The sequence below is a fragment of the Psittacula echo genome, assembly GCF_963264785.1.
Source record: "Psittacula echo genome assembly, chromosome: 5".
NCBI classification, from domain to species: Eukaryota; Metazoa; Chordata; class Aves; order Psittaciformes; family Psittacidae; genus Psittacula; species Psittacula echo.
Window position 1 is genome coordinate 61,448,617 of NC_137739.1, and position 17,528 is coordinate 61,466,144.

Below are 17,528 nucleotides of genomic sequence, written 5' to 3' on the forward strand. Positions count from 1 at the left end.
TCTCAAAACGCCTTGTCTGCATGATCTGCCCTGTTTAGTGTCCCTGTGTCACCACCTTTGTGGATATCCCTCTTTATCATTATCCATATGTTAACATTATGGTAACATGGATTGTCCCACTCTTGGTTGTGCAAATTCAGCTGTAATTGGGTTATTATATTTAAGATTTCTAGCATTTCTTATTTCCTGTGTTTCTTGCATTAATATGCAAATACTGAGTTGTTCAGGGAGTTGATTTACTGTCCTTCATGACCTTATGATCTTTATGACAACAAAGCAAAGATACCGCCTTCTCCTTCTTGGCAAGGTGGACTGAACATCTACCCAGTAATTTGTTGAACAATATTTCAGAGAACCCGGGTCCTGCTGCTACTACCATTTATGCAGACAAACGATCATTTCCAAGATGTGTCTCACTTTCCTGCCCTTAATTTATAACTGGAAGAAGCATATAAAGAGTACAAGCTGAATCCCCTGCTGCCTTACCCTTGCTCTTTGCACCTTTCAGTTACTTATGATCCCTTCAGGCTCTCTCCTAGCAGGATCCTTGGCACTCACACGGATGAAGAGCACGAGGAAATAATCACTGAACTGGCAAGACTTCCTCATCTCTTTTCAGGAGTTTGAATACACTTTTCTTGGAACAGCAGGACAGAGCATTGTATGGGTCTGCCCAGTTCAGGAGAGTTCAGAAAACAATTTTTGTTTCCTCCATGGACATTGTGTGCTTTAGGTCTTTTGGGTAATGTGTCTTTTCTTCCTCACCCTCAGTGCCAAATCCTTGCTTGCTGCCTGGACCCTGATTCTTTGACTTCAAATCGTTTGACTTCCTGTAAGAGCAGCTTATTCACCCCAGCTGCTGATGCTTCTGGACTACTCCAGCTGGCCAGCTTTCCTTCTCTGCATGTTGACCTTAATAAGGGGTTTGAGAAGCAAAGTTAATTAGAAACTACTGTCCTGAGACATAGTCCTTTCATTCTATGCATGATATTTCAAGTCCTGGAAAGGAGGAAACATTGACTGAGTTTTTTTAATCTGTGAGGTGCATGAGAGACCAGTGTGGGCTGTACCACAGCTGGGACAGATCTATGTTTTGCTTCCTAATAGTAGTGGTGCTGATCATGCCAGGGAGATCTGCAGTTCCACACTGAGCCACATAGCATTTCAGGGACAAATGAAATGTTACTGACAGATTTTGGTTATTAAGTAACAGTTAATGAAAACCTACGACTCCTCCTGTGAGATCTGAGATGACATTGAGTGTTAGCCAAGGAGAGAAAAAGGAGGAAAAGTGGATGGAAAATCACAAATATATTGACACTCAGGTTCTGATGAGTCTTTTAAAGGTAAGATCTGAGGAGGTCATGTATGCACTTTTATACTCTGCTAGTGGAGTCCTATTATTTTCCCAAGATAACTGCTGTGGATGAGTGACTGTATCTTCAGGTCATCACAAACAATGATTAGAATTTGCTGCACTGGCCTGCCATACAGATAGAATATGCAGTATGCATATATCCCATGCAAAATATTCAAGCTAACAGAAGGATTTACAACAATTACCTGAATGAGAGGATTGCCTCAGAAGCCTCTTTTAATTAGAAGTAGGTTTAATCTGCGTCAGATGTAGTTCTATGTTGACTAATGATTCAAGGATCTTTGGATGCAGATTATAGGTGCAGATCTGAACAGACAAAGTCAACCCTGAATGCAGTAAACTGAAATGGATAGAACATCACTGGTTTAAATGCATAATTTGTTAAAAGTCTGGTTTTATTTATGTTTCAAGCTTTTGACTCTGCCTCCCTTTTTGCCTTAGAAGTTAATATTCATTGTACACTGATCTTCGTTTTCTCCCAAGCACTTTCATCCTCTGCCTCAGGCTATCCCATGTACATGGGAGGAGATCTGTGAAAAAAGCTTTTTTCAAATCCCTTCTTAAAATTAACTTCTGCTATGAATCTTGCGTGCAGTTTTATGCTGCTACCGCTTGCTGTGCTGCATATGGCATTTGTCTTGTTACTCTTCGCTTTTCCCACCACGTGTACATTTATTTTTGGCTCAAGCTCTGCCCTTTAAAAGTAAAGGAGCCTTATGTGCCAGAAGGTGTTACTTTTGTAAGACCAGCTTTGCTTTTGTAGACCATTGCAGCTGCCTGGGGATGTCAAAGCAGAAGCTGCTTGTGAAGGTGGTGTCTCAGGGTAAAAAGAGGCCTCTGGGGCTTTGTTGGGACAATGACTCCACCGATTCATTTTATGATGTTGGACAACAGGAACAAATTTATGTGAGATCCTGATAATTTTCTCTCTGTACTTCACTTTCTAAAGAGCTGTTTTATGTGGCACATTTAGACTACGGTGTAGCTATGCAGTTGTTTGTATGTAGATATATGGGTGGCATATAGTCTTGTGGCATAACATGTACTGTCAGTCTGTAGCCTTCTGAATTAAACCTCTGCTCTGGAGAGACTGATCCAGGATTAGGCACTGACAGCAGAAGTCTTTCCTCAGAGCAATGGAGCTAGTGCAGCCAAGCTGTTACATCTACACATCACTGCTTGGGGATATTAACCTGACTCCAAGAGTAGTACAGATATTTTGCAAGGTGTTGGGCTTTCTTTGCTGCATACCAGAGACATGTCTTTAGACTTCTATAGGCAGAATTCACTTTCTGTCTGTAATTCTCTCTGAGCAAACTTTGGACATAAAAAGAGCATTGCAAGACAAAGATGTCAGGGATCATTCACTGAAATGAATGACCTGGCTCTGGACTGGTTCCCAGGGTTACATCATCCTCCAGAACTGACCATGGCAATTACTTTGTGATGCCCACCCACAACTCAAGTAAAAGCTGAAAGGTTATGTGTTCTTGGAATGTGATGAAAAAAGAAGCAGTAAGTGCAGTGATTTTAAGAGTAGGCACAGCGCATTTATCCAGATTGGATGAATCAGGGTAATATGACTTGCTTACTTTTGCAAGAATGCCTCCAGCTAATGATTACCAGCCGTTTGGATCAGTTTTATGTCTTGTCCAAAATACAATGCTTTTAACAATCATACCATGGTCCATCTCTTCCCTCTTTCTGGATTGGCCCAGTGCTGCTGTCTTCAGTTGTACAGTGCCAGCTCAAACAGCTGGGTTTCTAGACTATCATTTGCTTATTTGTCAGATTCCAAGGGAAAATATAAATAGTACTTAGCTCTCTTACTGCTCCCTATAGAAAAAACTAAGGAGTCTCATCTTCATTTAAACAGAAGGGAAAAGTCCAATATTGTTAAAAGTATTGAAATTTTGGTGTCTCAGGTAAAAGGGCAAAAAGCTGATGCTATCCCACTAAAATTGATAGGAAAATTATCACTGAATGCTGGATGTAAAATGAATCCTCAAATTAAAATAAAGGTCCTTTATGAAAGTAGAATAATTTTCAGAGGAATTCAGCATTTCATTGCTTCTACCATTATTAGCAATATATTGGTTATTTTTGTGATTGTAAATAAAGGCAGCAGCCAGTTTGGGTCCTTGCCATTTACAGAAATATCTGTTAAAAGAACTTGCAAAATACTTGGCCTTTCTCAAAAGGAATTGCTTTGTACTGAACAGCTGTAGTCAGAATCAGAAAGCAGTGTCCTCTGCTATTGCCCCGGCACTGCTCAGGAAGCCGTATTCAGTCTCTGGTTAGTTAGACTGCCTGCCAGGTCCCCACCACATCCAAGAGAAGTCCTATAGCACTGTACCATTCAGAGGCTCGGACTTTTAACTGGGACTTTGCTGGTATTTAGCTGTGCCAGGACAGCTGGAGGAATCCTAGCCTAGAGTCATATCAAACGATCTCTGTATTGCAGCTCTTGCACCAGTTGGCTGCATTGTTTGAACTTACAGAACAAAAATGCTGTATATTGTATGCATCAATCAAAAGCATAGCAGAGAACATCTTTTGTCCGAGGTTGCAAAAAAGGTTTTAAGTTGTTTTTCATCTGCTTACATAGGTGGATAAAAATCTTATCCTTCAGGAGAACAAACCCAGATCAAAGTGACTGTATACCCAATCAGATGTAGGCAACTATGAGTCTGCTTTGTGTTGCACAATGATTTAGTGCCATCTACAGTGTGAAATGGGTCTGGAAGATCAAAAGCTCACAGAAATTTAAATCACATGCAAAGCAAAAAAGCATGCCAAAAAAAAATATATTACCTTATGGTTTTAAAATAAATAAAGATGTGATAAAACACCAGAAGAAATTTTATTAACAACTTTGTATGTATTAGAATAGCAACAGAAGACAATGTTGCTTAATAAAATTTGTGCTTTTGAATATGCTGGATTCCAATATAGATCAATGCATTCATAATGATGGGATTTTTTTTCTCAGCTCATTTATATTTGCTATTATTGATCAAACTGACTTTGAAGTAAATGACAAAAAGTCACCTGGTGCTCATCCTAAATAAGGTTTATGCAACCGCATATGAAACCTTCTTTGGGTCCTCTTGTGTCATTGGTATGAGAAGAGAATCTGACCTCTGTTAAGTAAATTCAATTTTTTTGAGTTTTCCTTGTTAGAGCAGTCATTCAAAACCTAGGAGCATGTCGCCCTTTTTGAAGTGCTGTGGTCTTGATCAAAGCACAAGAACATGTATTACCTTTAACTTGTCTATCTAGGAAGTTCTCTCCCTTATCTCTTCCCTTCAGTGCTCTGTTCAGGCAGTAAATAAGAAGTTGGGGGGTTTTGTTTGGTTTGTTTTTTGTTTGTTCATTTGTTTTTTCCCCACATGACGGTAAACTAAATAATTTACTTCTTTCTACCCTTGTACAGTCTCACAGTGAGAGAGCTGAGCCTAGCTGCTCTTCAGCCTTCATATGGCATAAATACAATTTGGGATGGAGAGTGAGTTTCTGACAATTGGATGTGGACTCATCATAAACTCTTACACAAATTGTCTGCCGAGCCCTGAGTCATTGCAAAAGCAGCTTCCTAGTTCCTGCAGTATCTGAGTGCCCAAGCGGAACCTCTTAACAGTGGTCCCTGAGAGACTCTGAGAATGAATTCTCCATTTACCATTAATGTTATTTCTAAATTAAATTGATTTGAAAATAGGAACTGAAACAGCAGGCTCTGATCTCAAGATCCCTAACAACCTTCCTTACTGCTCTCCTCTCTCCTCTCCTCTTTGTTTGTATTCCTCCTCAGTATTTAAAAGTCTTCACAATTAGATCCGTAACTTTTTTATGTAAGTGATATTATATCTACTGTTCTTAAGGTAATGCACTGACAAAATCAAGAACGTATTTCCTCCTTGTATATTTGCACTATGTGGAGCAAGCTTATTAAATGTTGAAGCAATACTTGCAGTAATATAACACACCAGCCTTTCTGGTAAATTCTTAAATAATTTGAAACACCAGTTTTCACATATTAGTAGGGACATTGCTAGGTCCATGCAGAGGGCCCATGACAATTGTGAAAGCCTGGCTGGTTTTCTGAGCCTGGCAGCAGTCAGGCATCAATTCATCCCATCAAACACCAGTATTTAACCAAGGTGTTCTTGTTAGAAACACAGTCACTCTTAAAATCAGTAGAGGAAGAAAGGCATCTGCATGGTAGATTCAGATCTTCAGTGCACATTGATAAGACAGGAAGATCTATACAATTAAATACATAAAAAACAACAATAGAAGGAACCTACGCTTCTAACTTAGATACCTTAATAAAGTATGAGGGATGAATTCGCTGGAGGCTGGAGTTGAGAGGAAGGACACTAAGGTTTGTTTTTTTTCTTTTTTCAGAGTAAAACCAGTTGCAGAATTATGAACAAGAAATCTGCTGTGTCTGTGTTCAAGGACACAAGGATTATTCAGCTGCTTTTCTTAAAAGAAGGATTATGTTAAAGAAGTATTTGCTTTGAATTTTTCTTCTGCACAGAAACAACCTGTAGAATATCAAATACTGAGTAAATGCTTAAGGCAAAATGATACCTATAATTAGCTTGTAAATGGTTTGTTTATTCAAAATGCACTGAAGACTTGAGTGTCATTAAGCCTGCTTTGCCATTGGTCGTGAGCAACATGTATTCTGGATTAGAAACATGCAGTATCTGATAGCGGCGTTTGGTTCTTTTCTCTGATAAGATCTTGTAAATCAGGAACAACTTCATTGCAGCTAATGAACTTTTCCACTTCTATGATTGGAGCGAGGTGAGGCTCAGCAGGCCCCAGGTGGCAGTGTCTGCACTGGAAAGACACAAAAATCCCAGGTCCTGTCTCGAATAGTATATAGGGGTTGTGCTGGGAGACAGTTTGGCCTAGCCTCTTTGCTGCATTCAGAAAACATACTCCAACCTTTCTTCTCAAAAGTGCTGCTAAAAGTCTGTGCAGCTTAAACAAGCATTCCAGTAAGGTTCAGCATGGAAAGGTCATGAATTTATGTTAAAATGCATCTAGATTGTGTCTATCCTAGAAACCGACATTAGAATAGTTTCTATTTGCAGATTGGAAAGTGTGTTGTTCTGTATCTGAAGAAGCAGCTAAGAGGAGAATCGCCACCAAATCCTCTATATTCTACTATACTTATTATTGATCTGAAATTTATGGAAAAACAGAATATTCCTGATATCAGGCACATTTATAAATATCAAGTGCATTTAATGTTATTGAAAGCAGGTTTTTTTAATGTGTCCAAGCATTAGAAACAGGGTTGATTTTCTTCCAAATATAAAGCCTATGGTGAGAAAGTTACAACATCCTGCTCTAATTTTCTCAGTAATAGAAAAAACCCAACAGTCTTCCAAAACCACAAGGTAATGGTGGTTACTTTGTTTTCAAAGCAGGTAGTTCTACCACCATCATCAGTACAACTGTCCTAAATTTACATTGCTGTAAGGCTCCTGTTTTGAATTGCTCTGTATCTTGATGCATCTTTAATCTTCTATGACGGTGATAGTTCAGAAACTAGTTCATGCCAAGTGAACTGTTTTCCTCTGTGAAAAAGCAAAGACAATCAGAAATAGTCTTTCAAAGACAGTATCAAGGGTGATAAAAAAAGAGTAGTTAAAAATTCTTTCTCCAATGGTGTCATTGCAGAAGCTTTATCAGGACTGAATAAAATTAAGATCTGTAGATTAGTATTGATGAGTGATAATTTTCAGGGAAATTTCAATAGGTGTCATACTTCCGTATGTTCCAATCTCTCTAAAATAAGGATTACAATGTCTGTGCCCAGGGAGGTTTAACAATTCTCTGTGCAGCAGGTTTCCTCAGGTGATATCCTGAAACCAATTGCCATGGAAGATACAGCCCAGCATTAAGTTCCTGCACACTTGCTTCAACTTTCTAAATAAAACTAACAAGTGGCCTCATGCTGAAATAAAACTTTTGGAACAGCCTTCCACTGTTACTACAATCTTCCCGCAGGAGAAGATGAGGGAGGAAATGAACTATAACTTCAGATGTTCAGTGCTGTCTCTGTGTACATTAATTGAAAGTGCTTTGCTCTGGCACTGGTGGGGATATTATAACCTGTATCACTGTAGCAGTGGCTAAAGTATCTGCCCTCTCAGCTAAGCTGCGAGGAAATGGTACTAGGTGATGAACATATAAGCAGGGACCTTAGCAACTCAAAATTATTCCAGTGGTAGCAGTCTAAAGATCAAATTACTCTTAAAAGCAGTGCTCTGAAAGAAAGAAGGAGCAAGGAACTATCCTGCAGGATCAGCTATGTTGGGAAAAATACAGAATGTAATTTTCAGGTAGCAGAGAAGAAAGTTGCCGGATAAACTGTGTCAGGAGAGCTTTGAAGTCCTCCTGCCACCCTGAAGGGACCAATAACAAACCTAGGAACAGCAAAAGGCTTTTCAAATCTAAACTTAATGTGAGAAAAATCCTAGTGTTCACAAATGGTGTATAAGTAGTGTCTGGAGGGCTAGCAATGCAAGTATAGATGAGGCTGGAGCAGGCTGGGCACTAGATGAGACTGAGTGAGGACCAAAAGGGGCAGTGTTTAGCCTTTTTGGGAGGACTTTGACAAATACTGTTAACTGCTATGTGAAAATACATTGTCTGGTTATAAACGGCAGGGTGCAGCACTCTTGTGAGCATACGGCTGCTATAGTAAAAATGGGGAAGAGTGGTCTGGACTTCACAGCTGAGTAGCTGGAAGGTTTGCTAGAAAAATAAGGTTACATCTCATTTTCTAGTGAATATGCAGAAAACTGGAAAGTAATTGCCAAGCGTGGTAAGATAAATGAGACCCACTGTTGCTATTGGAGGAGAATGTTTTATTTAATTTGATGGATTTCATTCAGGAGTTAATGCTAGTGAGATCTCTGCAGGAGATAGCTGAAAAATGGAAAGAGAATATCAGTACATTATTAAGTTTCCAATCCTCACAATTGTAGAGAAGAATAAAGTCAATGTAGAAAGTATGAAACCCAAAAGCTAAATACCTGAAAACAAGTATTAGTACTTGAAAACTGTTGTTTTTAAATAACATGTATCTAGGACAATCTCTTGGTGTTAAAGGATTTCTCTCAGGAAGTTTGGTTGCTTAGGGTTGTCTACTGTGTGCTTTGCTGCTATTGCCATGGCTGATAAATGCAAATCAGTCTTTTGCTCTTTAGTTACTTTAGGCACACCTCTCAGACATACTTATTTCTGGACAGATTCAGTATTTGTTACAGAAAAGCAGGGTATTTATTGTTGGTGGAAGATTTACAGGAGGAAAACTTGTCTCTTCCTCCTTAGTAAATTTACTGAGATAACAAAACCACAGCACTGGTAAATTACGTGCCGGACATGACTGTTTAATCACAAATCCACTATTGTTTGTTTGTGTAGACTGCTAACTTCTTGCTTTTCACACAGTGCTAATATATTCTGCGCATTGTCAAAAAACGTCAAGCTGAGGCTCTCATCACCACCACCACGGTGCAGGCTGTCTTGGACATGAGCTGTGTGGATGTACTCTCGAGGAGCCTAGAGAAGGATGCTATAGTTGCTTGCTTCAGGCTTTGGTAATTAAATACAGGAGAAAACAGATGAAATAAATAAAATGTATTTAGAAATGAGTAGGGAATCCAATCAGCTGCATGTTTACTGCAGCTGAGTGAAAATTTTCATGTCTGCTTGTAACAAACAGACTTAATCTATCAAAAATGTTCATATTGGAAATGGCAGAGTCTGTAGCTGAGGGGAGCATGATTTACTTCCTTGCCTCTTAACTTCTGAGTGCAGAAGTAACACATTTTATACAGATGTGTGTAGACTGTCGGATGTCTGATTGCTATTGATAAAAGCTGACTAGCTATGAACCAGCTCCAGTTTGCAAGTTGAGTTGCTTAATTAGTATGGTGCTGGTCCTGGTCTAATAGCTCCCAAGCTTGGTCTCAGTGCCACGGCACTGTAACTCTCCAGATCCCCAGAGAGGGATGTATGCAGTCTGCATGCAGAGCTCTCTCTGCCTGCCCAGCCACTTCTGTTCTTAAATAATCTCTTACCAGTAAGGCTGATAACATTTTTCTGCCTTTGCCTGTTGTCCTGTCACACATTCTGCTTTGACACTGGACCGAGGCAGGTGGCTTGACATTTTCCTGCTGTGGATGGCTGCTGTCCCAGCAGGCTGCTTCACAGCTTCTTTGTACACCTGAATTAGTGATGGTTTGGGTAGGATGTGGAGGAAAGAAATATTCTCTGCAGTGGGGTCAGGGAAGTATTTTATTGGAGGTACCAGTTGGCTCAGATCTTTTTTGGATGAAGGTGGTAAGTTAACTGCAAGTGTGGGCAAATGAGAATTATCAGAGAGTGTGTAACTGGGGTGCAAATAACTTGTGTGGAGAGGCATATGCATATGAATATAGGGGAAAAAGATGGTTAAACCTTTAGGAGATGGGAGGACAGACATTTTGCCTCTCAGCATCATCAGAGACAGACTCCTCCCATCTGCTGGGCTTGGTAGCATAAGTTAGTGAGCCTGTGGGAGGTGGCTTCATTGTCCCAAGGTGCTCCTTTTCCACAGGGCAGGCACATACACACACTCCTGCTGGTGCTGACCCAAGGACAGCAGCTACACAGCATATTTTGGTTTATGTTGGTGCTTCTTGCACCCAACTTAAAAGGGACTTGGCTGTCAAGCAGAAGGATTCCTTGCCTTCATTGGAAAGAATTCACCATCCTACAGATTTTGAGCAACAGAAAATAGCGAAGGACTGGGAAGCTCGTGGCAGCAGCAGTTACTGGCTGGTCAGGATACCCAAGCCATGCTTTCCTCTCACTGGAATAAAATGATGGGCCCTATAATGCACCACAGATCCCAACTCTTTCACTTCAGGTCTACCAGCTGGACCAGATGCCGCATGCTATTGCCTTCGTTAGGCGTGGCGACCTGGTTCAGGAACAGCACAGCGACCAACCCCAGGCCGCTTGGGCCATCAGGTCACTGACACCAATGTGGTGGACGGCAAATGGCCTTTATTGCTTAATGGCACGGCATTATATAGCTTGGGTTTATAACGTCACTTCCGTCTGCTTACATCAGCCAGTAGTGTTTAGTTTATATCAGGAGAGGGGCCCTATCTCTCCGTACAGCGCGGTATCTTCCGGCCGCCAGACCCTAACTGTCTACATTTCCCCCCTCCCTATGCATAATTAAATTAGCTAAATTATAACAATCTTAAAAAATATATATATCACAAACTTGAATAGAAAACATAATCTATCACGACCATTATGATCGGCCCTATCAAGGTAGATATCAGAGTGGTCAGCCATGGTGAATGGTTAAACCATGATGCAAACCAACTTTGTTGTGCTTCTCGTTCCTTTTTTCATTTTTCCAAGCCCTCTCGTAATTTGGCCATAGTGTCCCTCACTATTCCGGTGTGGTCCGCATATACACAACATTCTTCCCTTAGCACAGCACATACTCCCCCTTGCTGTAAGAACATCAGGTCTAATCCTCTTCCATTTTGCAATACTACTCCAGATACCAATATGTTCCCCATAATGATTTAGATCTGGGTCCTCCCACTATGGGGAATAAGTCGCCAATTGTTATCATAAAAGCCGCGGCACCTGACGTTATGTTTTCCCTTATCACTTTATCATCCTGTGCAGGGTCTCGTAGGACCCATCTGAATGGCCGATGGGGATGGTACTCTGATTCCACCTGTTTTATAGTGACAAGCCCTAAAATCAAGATTACACAATGGCATCGTAGCCCCCCTCCATGGGGGCTATGTCACCGTTGTTTGGATTCCGCGAGTGTGGAGCTCCCAGGTGTGGACAGGATGCTTGTCGACTTGTCGTCCTCTCTTGCCACTGGGGTGTACGAGTTACGAGGACGTCCGATAATGTGGTCCTGTGGACAAAAACTCACAGTTTTCATTAGCTTTATTCTGGAGCTCTGGTTTAATAGACTTAAGCGGACACCACTGGAAGGTTATCACTCTTTACTGCCAGGGCCACCCAGGGGTCTCACCCCCAGAGGGTGGTCCTTGTTGTCCCTGAGATAGGGGCGGGTTTGGCAGAGCTGCCGGTTGAACTGTAAAATTGGTTGCCTCTCGAGGGGGTGGCGGGTTCGGGAGCGCTTCGCCCAAAGTGGGGTTGGCATAATGGGGCCGCCTCACGTTCCAAGTGGGAGAGGCCTGTGTGTGGCCCGGGTGTCCTCTCCCCTTCCCGTTTCCCTGTTTGGATCTACAGTCCTTAGCAAAATGTCCCTTCTTTCCACAGGCCCAACACGGTCCTCTGGGCCTGTTCTGGCGCGGGGGGGGCAGAGGGCAATTAGTTACAACATGGCCTGCCTGGCCACATTTAAAACATGCCATCACATTAGCTATTGCGGTACGAACCGCCACCTGAATCAGGGCTAGGTGTTCTTCTTTTGCAACATGCTTAATCATGTCCGCGATACTTGACCCCACTGGCAGTGATCGTAGGATTTCTTTGGTTGCCGAATTACACTGCTGACGTAAGCAATCTGCAACAACCAGGCCTTTTGCTTCCGCGGGCAGGGTCAAGGAGTCAACCGCTGCCTGGAGGCGATCCACAAATTGCGTAAAACTAGAGGCTGTGCGAATAGCTTCTCTGGCCGCGCGAGTAGTTGTCATAACTTCATGGGCCCGCAGGCCCTGGGCCTGCGCCTGGGGGGTAATCATTGTTGGGTCTGTACCCATCAGCCGCTGCAGGCTGGAGCCATGCAGTGGGTGATCTGCCCCGGTTACTTGGGCTAGTTGTCTCGCACAGTTGTCCTCCCATTCTTGTTTAAAAACAATCATCCCTGCCCCGTCAAAGATCAATCTACAAGTTTGTTTTATATCGAACGGGAGCATATCGTCCCCCCCGAAGACACCATCTATGAGGGTGGAGACCATGGCAGAATTAAGCCCTTTATCTGCAATTGCTTTAACAATCGCTTGTATATCCTTAGGATTTATTGGCGAGTGGATCCTCTGTCCCCCATCCATCACTCGGACCGGGAACGCTAACGCGGCCGATGGGGCCCAGTCAGCACACGCAATCTTTATTTTCCTCCAGTCCGTGAGAGGGATTTCTTCCCCTCGCGGTTCCTCTTTAATTTGGATGGGGATATTTTGGCTCTTGACTCTGTTTATCTCCGTTTCCGGCCACTCTAAATTTGAATCAGTTGTGAGCCACTCGTCCCAGCCACTGTCTGATCCCCAGCTAGTGTCTGATCCAGAGTCGGAACTCGACTGCCTGGTTACTTCCGGTTTCCAGTACCTGTTTGTCGGGCTCCGGCCCCTCCCGCTTCTCTTGTGGGCGGGCCGTTCCCTCCCCCTTTGCTCGCCCCTCCTTCCTGCTCCGCTCCTCCCTCTTGGTTCGTCCCGCCCACCAGTCGGGGGAGTCCTAGCCCTACAAGGGCATTTTTGCGGGTAGCCACTCTGATTGGCTTCCCGCCCTTCGCTCGCGCTCCGCCCTTCGCTCGCGCTCCCCCCTCCTCTCCAGTGGCCTCCGCCTTTACTCTCCTTCGCGTTCTCCCCCGCCTCCCGTTCGTCCTTGCTCGTTAAAGCTGGCTTTTCCTCCCTATACCCGCCAAGGGTGTCTTCGCCCCGCCCTCTGCCTTTTTGCTCGGCGCCATCTCGGGGCGCATAGTGCGGTGGCCCAACCCCGCCTTCTGCGGACTCTGCATTCCTCGCAGCGTTTCTAGCTTCCTCGGCTAGCCCAATCCAGAAAGATTCTGCTCGTTTCTGTTCGTTCGTAAACAGATCGGGGTTAGAAAATTGGGGGGGCGTGTCGTCCTCCCGAGATACTACAGGCTCAGGAGAGCCGGGATTGTCGGGGGGGTGTAGAGTCTGCGTGGCCGCCCCGACCCCCAGTTTTGGGGTGTCTCGCAGGCAGGATTTCGCCGCCTTCCAGGTTTCCTGCTCATGTATGGCTTTCCGCAGGGCTTGTACAACCTTCCCCCACGACTTAAGGCTCTTGCCGCTGCCCGAGGACATAGTCTCCTCGGCTAAGGCCTTGGTGCATTTGTCCCACACCTCCGGGTGGAGAATATCCACCGGCTGGTCAACGACCCCGAGTTGTAAAAGCCTCGCAACTGCGAGAGTAAAATCTCTGGGCTTACAATCAATACCCCACTGCCTATGTATTTCGGATACGACCTTCGCAATACATTCCATCCTCCTTGTGGGTCCGGGAGCGTCCTCCCCGCCGGGCTGGTCCTGCCGCTCCGGCCGTCGTTCACCCATCCAGGCGATTCCCGGGTTTCGGCACCACTTGTTCCCTTCGTTAGGCGTGGCGACCTGGTTCAGGAACGGCACGGCGACCAACCCCAGGCCACTCGGGCCATCAGCTCACTGACACCAATGTGGTGGACGGCAAACGGCCTTTATTGCTTAATGGCACGGCATTATATAGCTTGGGTTTAGAACGTCACTTCCGTCTGCTTACATCATAAACTAAACACTATTGGTTATCAGGAGAGGGATTTTATCTTTCCGTACAGCGCGATATTTTCCGGCCGCCAGACCCTAACTGCCTGCAGCCTCCACAGCTCCCCACCTGAGGAAAAAGTGGGACTGGTGGTGAGTTCTGTCTTTGTACCCCCACTTCTCCTTTCCTCACCCAGCTCTTGGCTTCCTCTTGCTGTTTTCTTCTGCATAGACAATATAGGTTTCATTCATGCCAGCTGGAAGCCAGTTCGCTCAAGGACCTACCCTCTACTTGCAGAAGTTCTTTTCCTCCCACCTCCTAAATACCAAATTTGTTCCTGAGAGGAAGGGAATGCTGTGACAGCATCCTACGGAGACAGGAGCCACAAAATCCCATTTCTGTGAGGTGCTCTTTCATGAGCTTTAATTATAGTTCCTAGCAAAAGTACTCTAATATGTGATTATAAAAGACTCCCCTATTATATCAAGTCCCAGTTAGTAGATGCCCAAAGCTCTTCTATAGGATTAGTGGTAAGCTGTATTACTGCAGCTATTAAGTAAATAATACTGTTTCTATAACGACTTTATTAACAAAAAGCTCAAGAAATAGGCATAAAATGTATGGAATCAGTAGGAAAATAAGAAATTTGTTATCTTTTTAATGTGTATTTATGCTTTTAAATGTGTCTTGTATAAGCAGGTTAGTGCATGGCATGGACTAAGATAATTATTTTCCAACTGTCATGTGTTACTAGTGCTTCTAGTCCAAACATGCAAAATAATCTCCTGTGGATTATTTTTCCTTTAGAATCTGTGATGTCTCTGGGTTTATAGCTGCAGATGTTCAATAATATCACATAATTTGGTTGGCAGTGTACTGCTTGCCCTGGGAGCATTCCAGTTTGTTTAGTTTTATTTAATAATATTTCCTTTAATTTAGGAGACAATAATTGGATTCTCAGCATTTTCACTGGCAGTTCTTGGTCCGGCTGGATGGTTCATGTGCCACCTTCCAAACTATAGAAAGAAATAGAAAACATCCCTTCAAAATTAAGATCTGAAGGCTGCAATAAACTGTAATACTTCTAACTTGGACTCTCTTGAAAGGGAGAACACAGTGACTTGCAGGCCAGTTTAAAATAAAATGATTGAGCAATGAGTCCAGGTTTTATGTAGGTCACATTGCTTCCATATGAAAAAGCCAACAAAACAAGACAAAACAAAACTCCTGATAGAGAATATGGCTAAGTAAAGCCCTAGCTCACAACCATCAGTTCTGTGGGAGAGGTCCTAAATCATAAACCTTTTGCAGATATTGTAGAACTGGACCCAGATATAAAATGGTGTAGTGATTGCAATATAATGGTAAGTCTACTCTTCCACCATCTGCTGCAGTGGGACCAGGCTGCATGGACCAGTTTGAACCTGTCATCAGGTACTGTGGGAAAATAATGGAAGATTGGGCAGGAGGACTGTAAACATGCTCCACTGACTTGCAGCTGGGGTGTTGAAAAACACATATATCATACTAATTGCTGTTTGGCCTTGTGTGTTGGACAAGTAGAACATCTGTGTTTAGGTAACATTGGCCTGTGACACACTTAGAGGCACCCTGCTGAACATGCCTGAGATTCCTGCTCTGCTGTGGGAGATCAAAGGACAGTGGTAAACTGTGCCTGTGTAAGTGAATCCCTGAAATAAAGGTGAGACCAGCAGGCTGATGATCCTCCAGCATGGACTGAGCTCTGTGGTGCCTGCATCCCTGGTTGTGTGCCTCTGCCTGGGGGCTGCTTCAGGGATCCCCTGGTTGGCGAGGTAACAAAAATAAACTTACTTTCTGCATTTCAGCCATGGTTCTGTGGTGGTTCCTGTCTTCTGCCTGTGCTGGCTCACACAGGTACCACCAAAACTTTAAATTAAATAAATGGGAAAAAATACAGAAAAAATATTTTCATAGTCCTTTCATTTATTGTAATCTCAGGCAAAACCTTGGAGTTTATCATTAAACTTTATGTGTGTTCTTTTGGGATGTTCCTGCACCCAGTCTTCTTTTCCATCAGAACAAATGTCTTCTGCAGGTTATGATTGTCATATACTTCAATTTATTTTCAATTTTTAGTTAAAATTTGTGACATTCGAGATGTTTTCCCATGGTTGCTATTTATAATGAATGCTGTGATAAATACTTTGAAGTCTAGACTGTATTTGAAATAAATAAAATAAATGATACTTGTTATGCCATGTTACATGTGTTATAAAGGTCTTCTAATGATTTCATTTCTGTCTTGCAAAAAAAAGTCATAATAATAACCTTTTGTGATGCTTAATTATTAGTTGTGATGCTGAAATATTATGGAATATGATTTGTAGTTCCATTAACTCATTTGTAATGTCTGGCATCAAAACAGATTCTGAAAGTAGGGCTTTGAATGTATGAAAGTGTACGTTCCTGCTGTATTTCTAAAGTATGATTTTCAAATAAACTAACTGTGTTCTGTTCAGTCTTTTGATCACAACTGAAGTTTTCAGAGTGACAATGGAGGCATCCTGACTGTTTAAAGAAAGTGGTAGTGGTTTATTTTTTGCAAAAGAACTATAGCTTTGTCACTGGATTGAGCAGCCTGATCTGGAAGCCTAGTTACGTGTGTGGAAATTTTCCCACAGATTTTGATGAGTTTTGGTATAGGTGCTTACATTCCTGGTATCCAGAGAAAAACACATGCCAGTAACTGAAATGTAGTTGAGCAAGTACTCTGAAACTCTGCTCCTGTACACTGTGAGAGCACCCACCAAAATCAGTAAGGCTATTTTGCTGAACCTTTTGTAACAAATTGTTTTGAACATTTCAGTGTGCCTGCTTCTCCTGCAGGATTTTGTCATCCTTCTCTCACCTGGTAATAACTACATAAATCGGTAAAGTATGACATTTCAGTCTCTGTACTTGTGTTGTGGTTTAAGCCCAGCTGGCAACTAAGCCCCACACAGCTGCTCATTCACTCCCCAAGTCAGGATGGGAAGTGAATCAGAACAGTGAAAGTGAGAAAACTCCTGAGTTGAGATAAAGGCAGTTTAATAGGTAAAGCAGGAGCTGCATGTGCAAGCAAAGCAAAACAAGGAATTCATTCACTGCTTCCCATGGGCAGGCAAGTGTTCAGCCATCTCTGGGAAAGCAGGGCTCCATCATGTGTAACTGTCACTTGGGAAGACAAACGCCATCACTCTGAACATCCCACTCTTCCTCTTTCTTCCCCCAGCTTTATGTGCTGAGCATGACACCATATGGTATGGAATACCCCTTGGGTCAGTTGGGGTCAGCTGTCCCAGGTTTGTCCTTTACAAACCCTTCATCCCTTGCTGGTGGGGTGAGAGGCAGGAAAGGCCTTGACTCTCTGTAAGCTAAGGGTGCTCCAGTTCTGTAAATTCAGTTCACTTGGTTTTACTTTAAGGCTCTAGTCTCTGATAGTTCATCTTACGTAACTCATGGACTCCTGTGGGGAGCAAACCAATTTGGTGGAGAGACTAGCTAGCTTACTGAGTGCTATGAAGGTAGCCTTTAAGCACACAAGCAAGGTCAGTCAGGTTTAATTGTTACTGAGCCAAGGCCTGCACCTTGGCATGGGTCATAAACATAGTGCATGGTACACGTGCAG

At 43.0% G+C, this 17,528-nt stretch overlaps 1 protein-coding gene across 1 annotated transcript; it reads right to left on the bottom strand.

Annotated features, from left to right (window-relative positions):
- Positions 1–8,261: 8,261 nt before the first annotated feature.
- LOC308222307 (uncharacterized protein) lies at positions 8,262–13,849 on the bottom strand. The gene is made up of 2 exons (XM_080620189.1): positions 9,490–13,849; positions 8,262–8,332 (listed from the first exon to the last, which is right to left on the bottom strand). The coding sequence occupies exon 1, from the start codon at positions 13,693–13,695 to the stop codon at positions 11,440–11,442; it is 2,256 nt and encodes a 751-aa protein (XP_080476315.1). The 5' UTR covers positions 13,696–13,849; the 3' UTR covers positions 8,262–8,332; positions 9,490–11,439.
- Between the last annotated feature and the right edge of the window lie 3,679 nt (positions 13,850–17,528).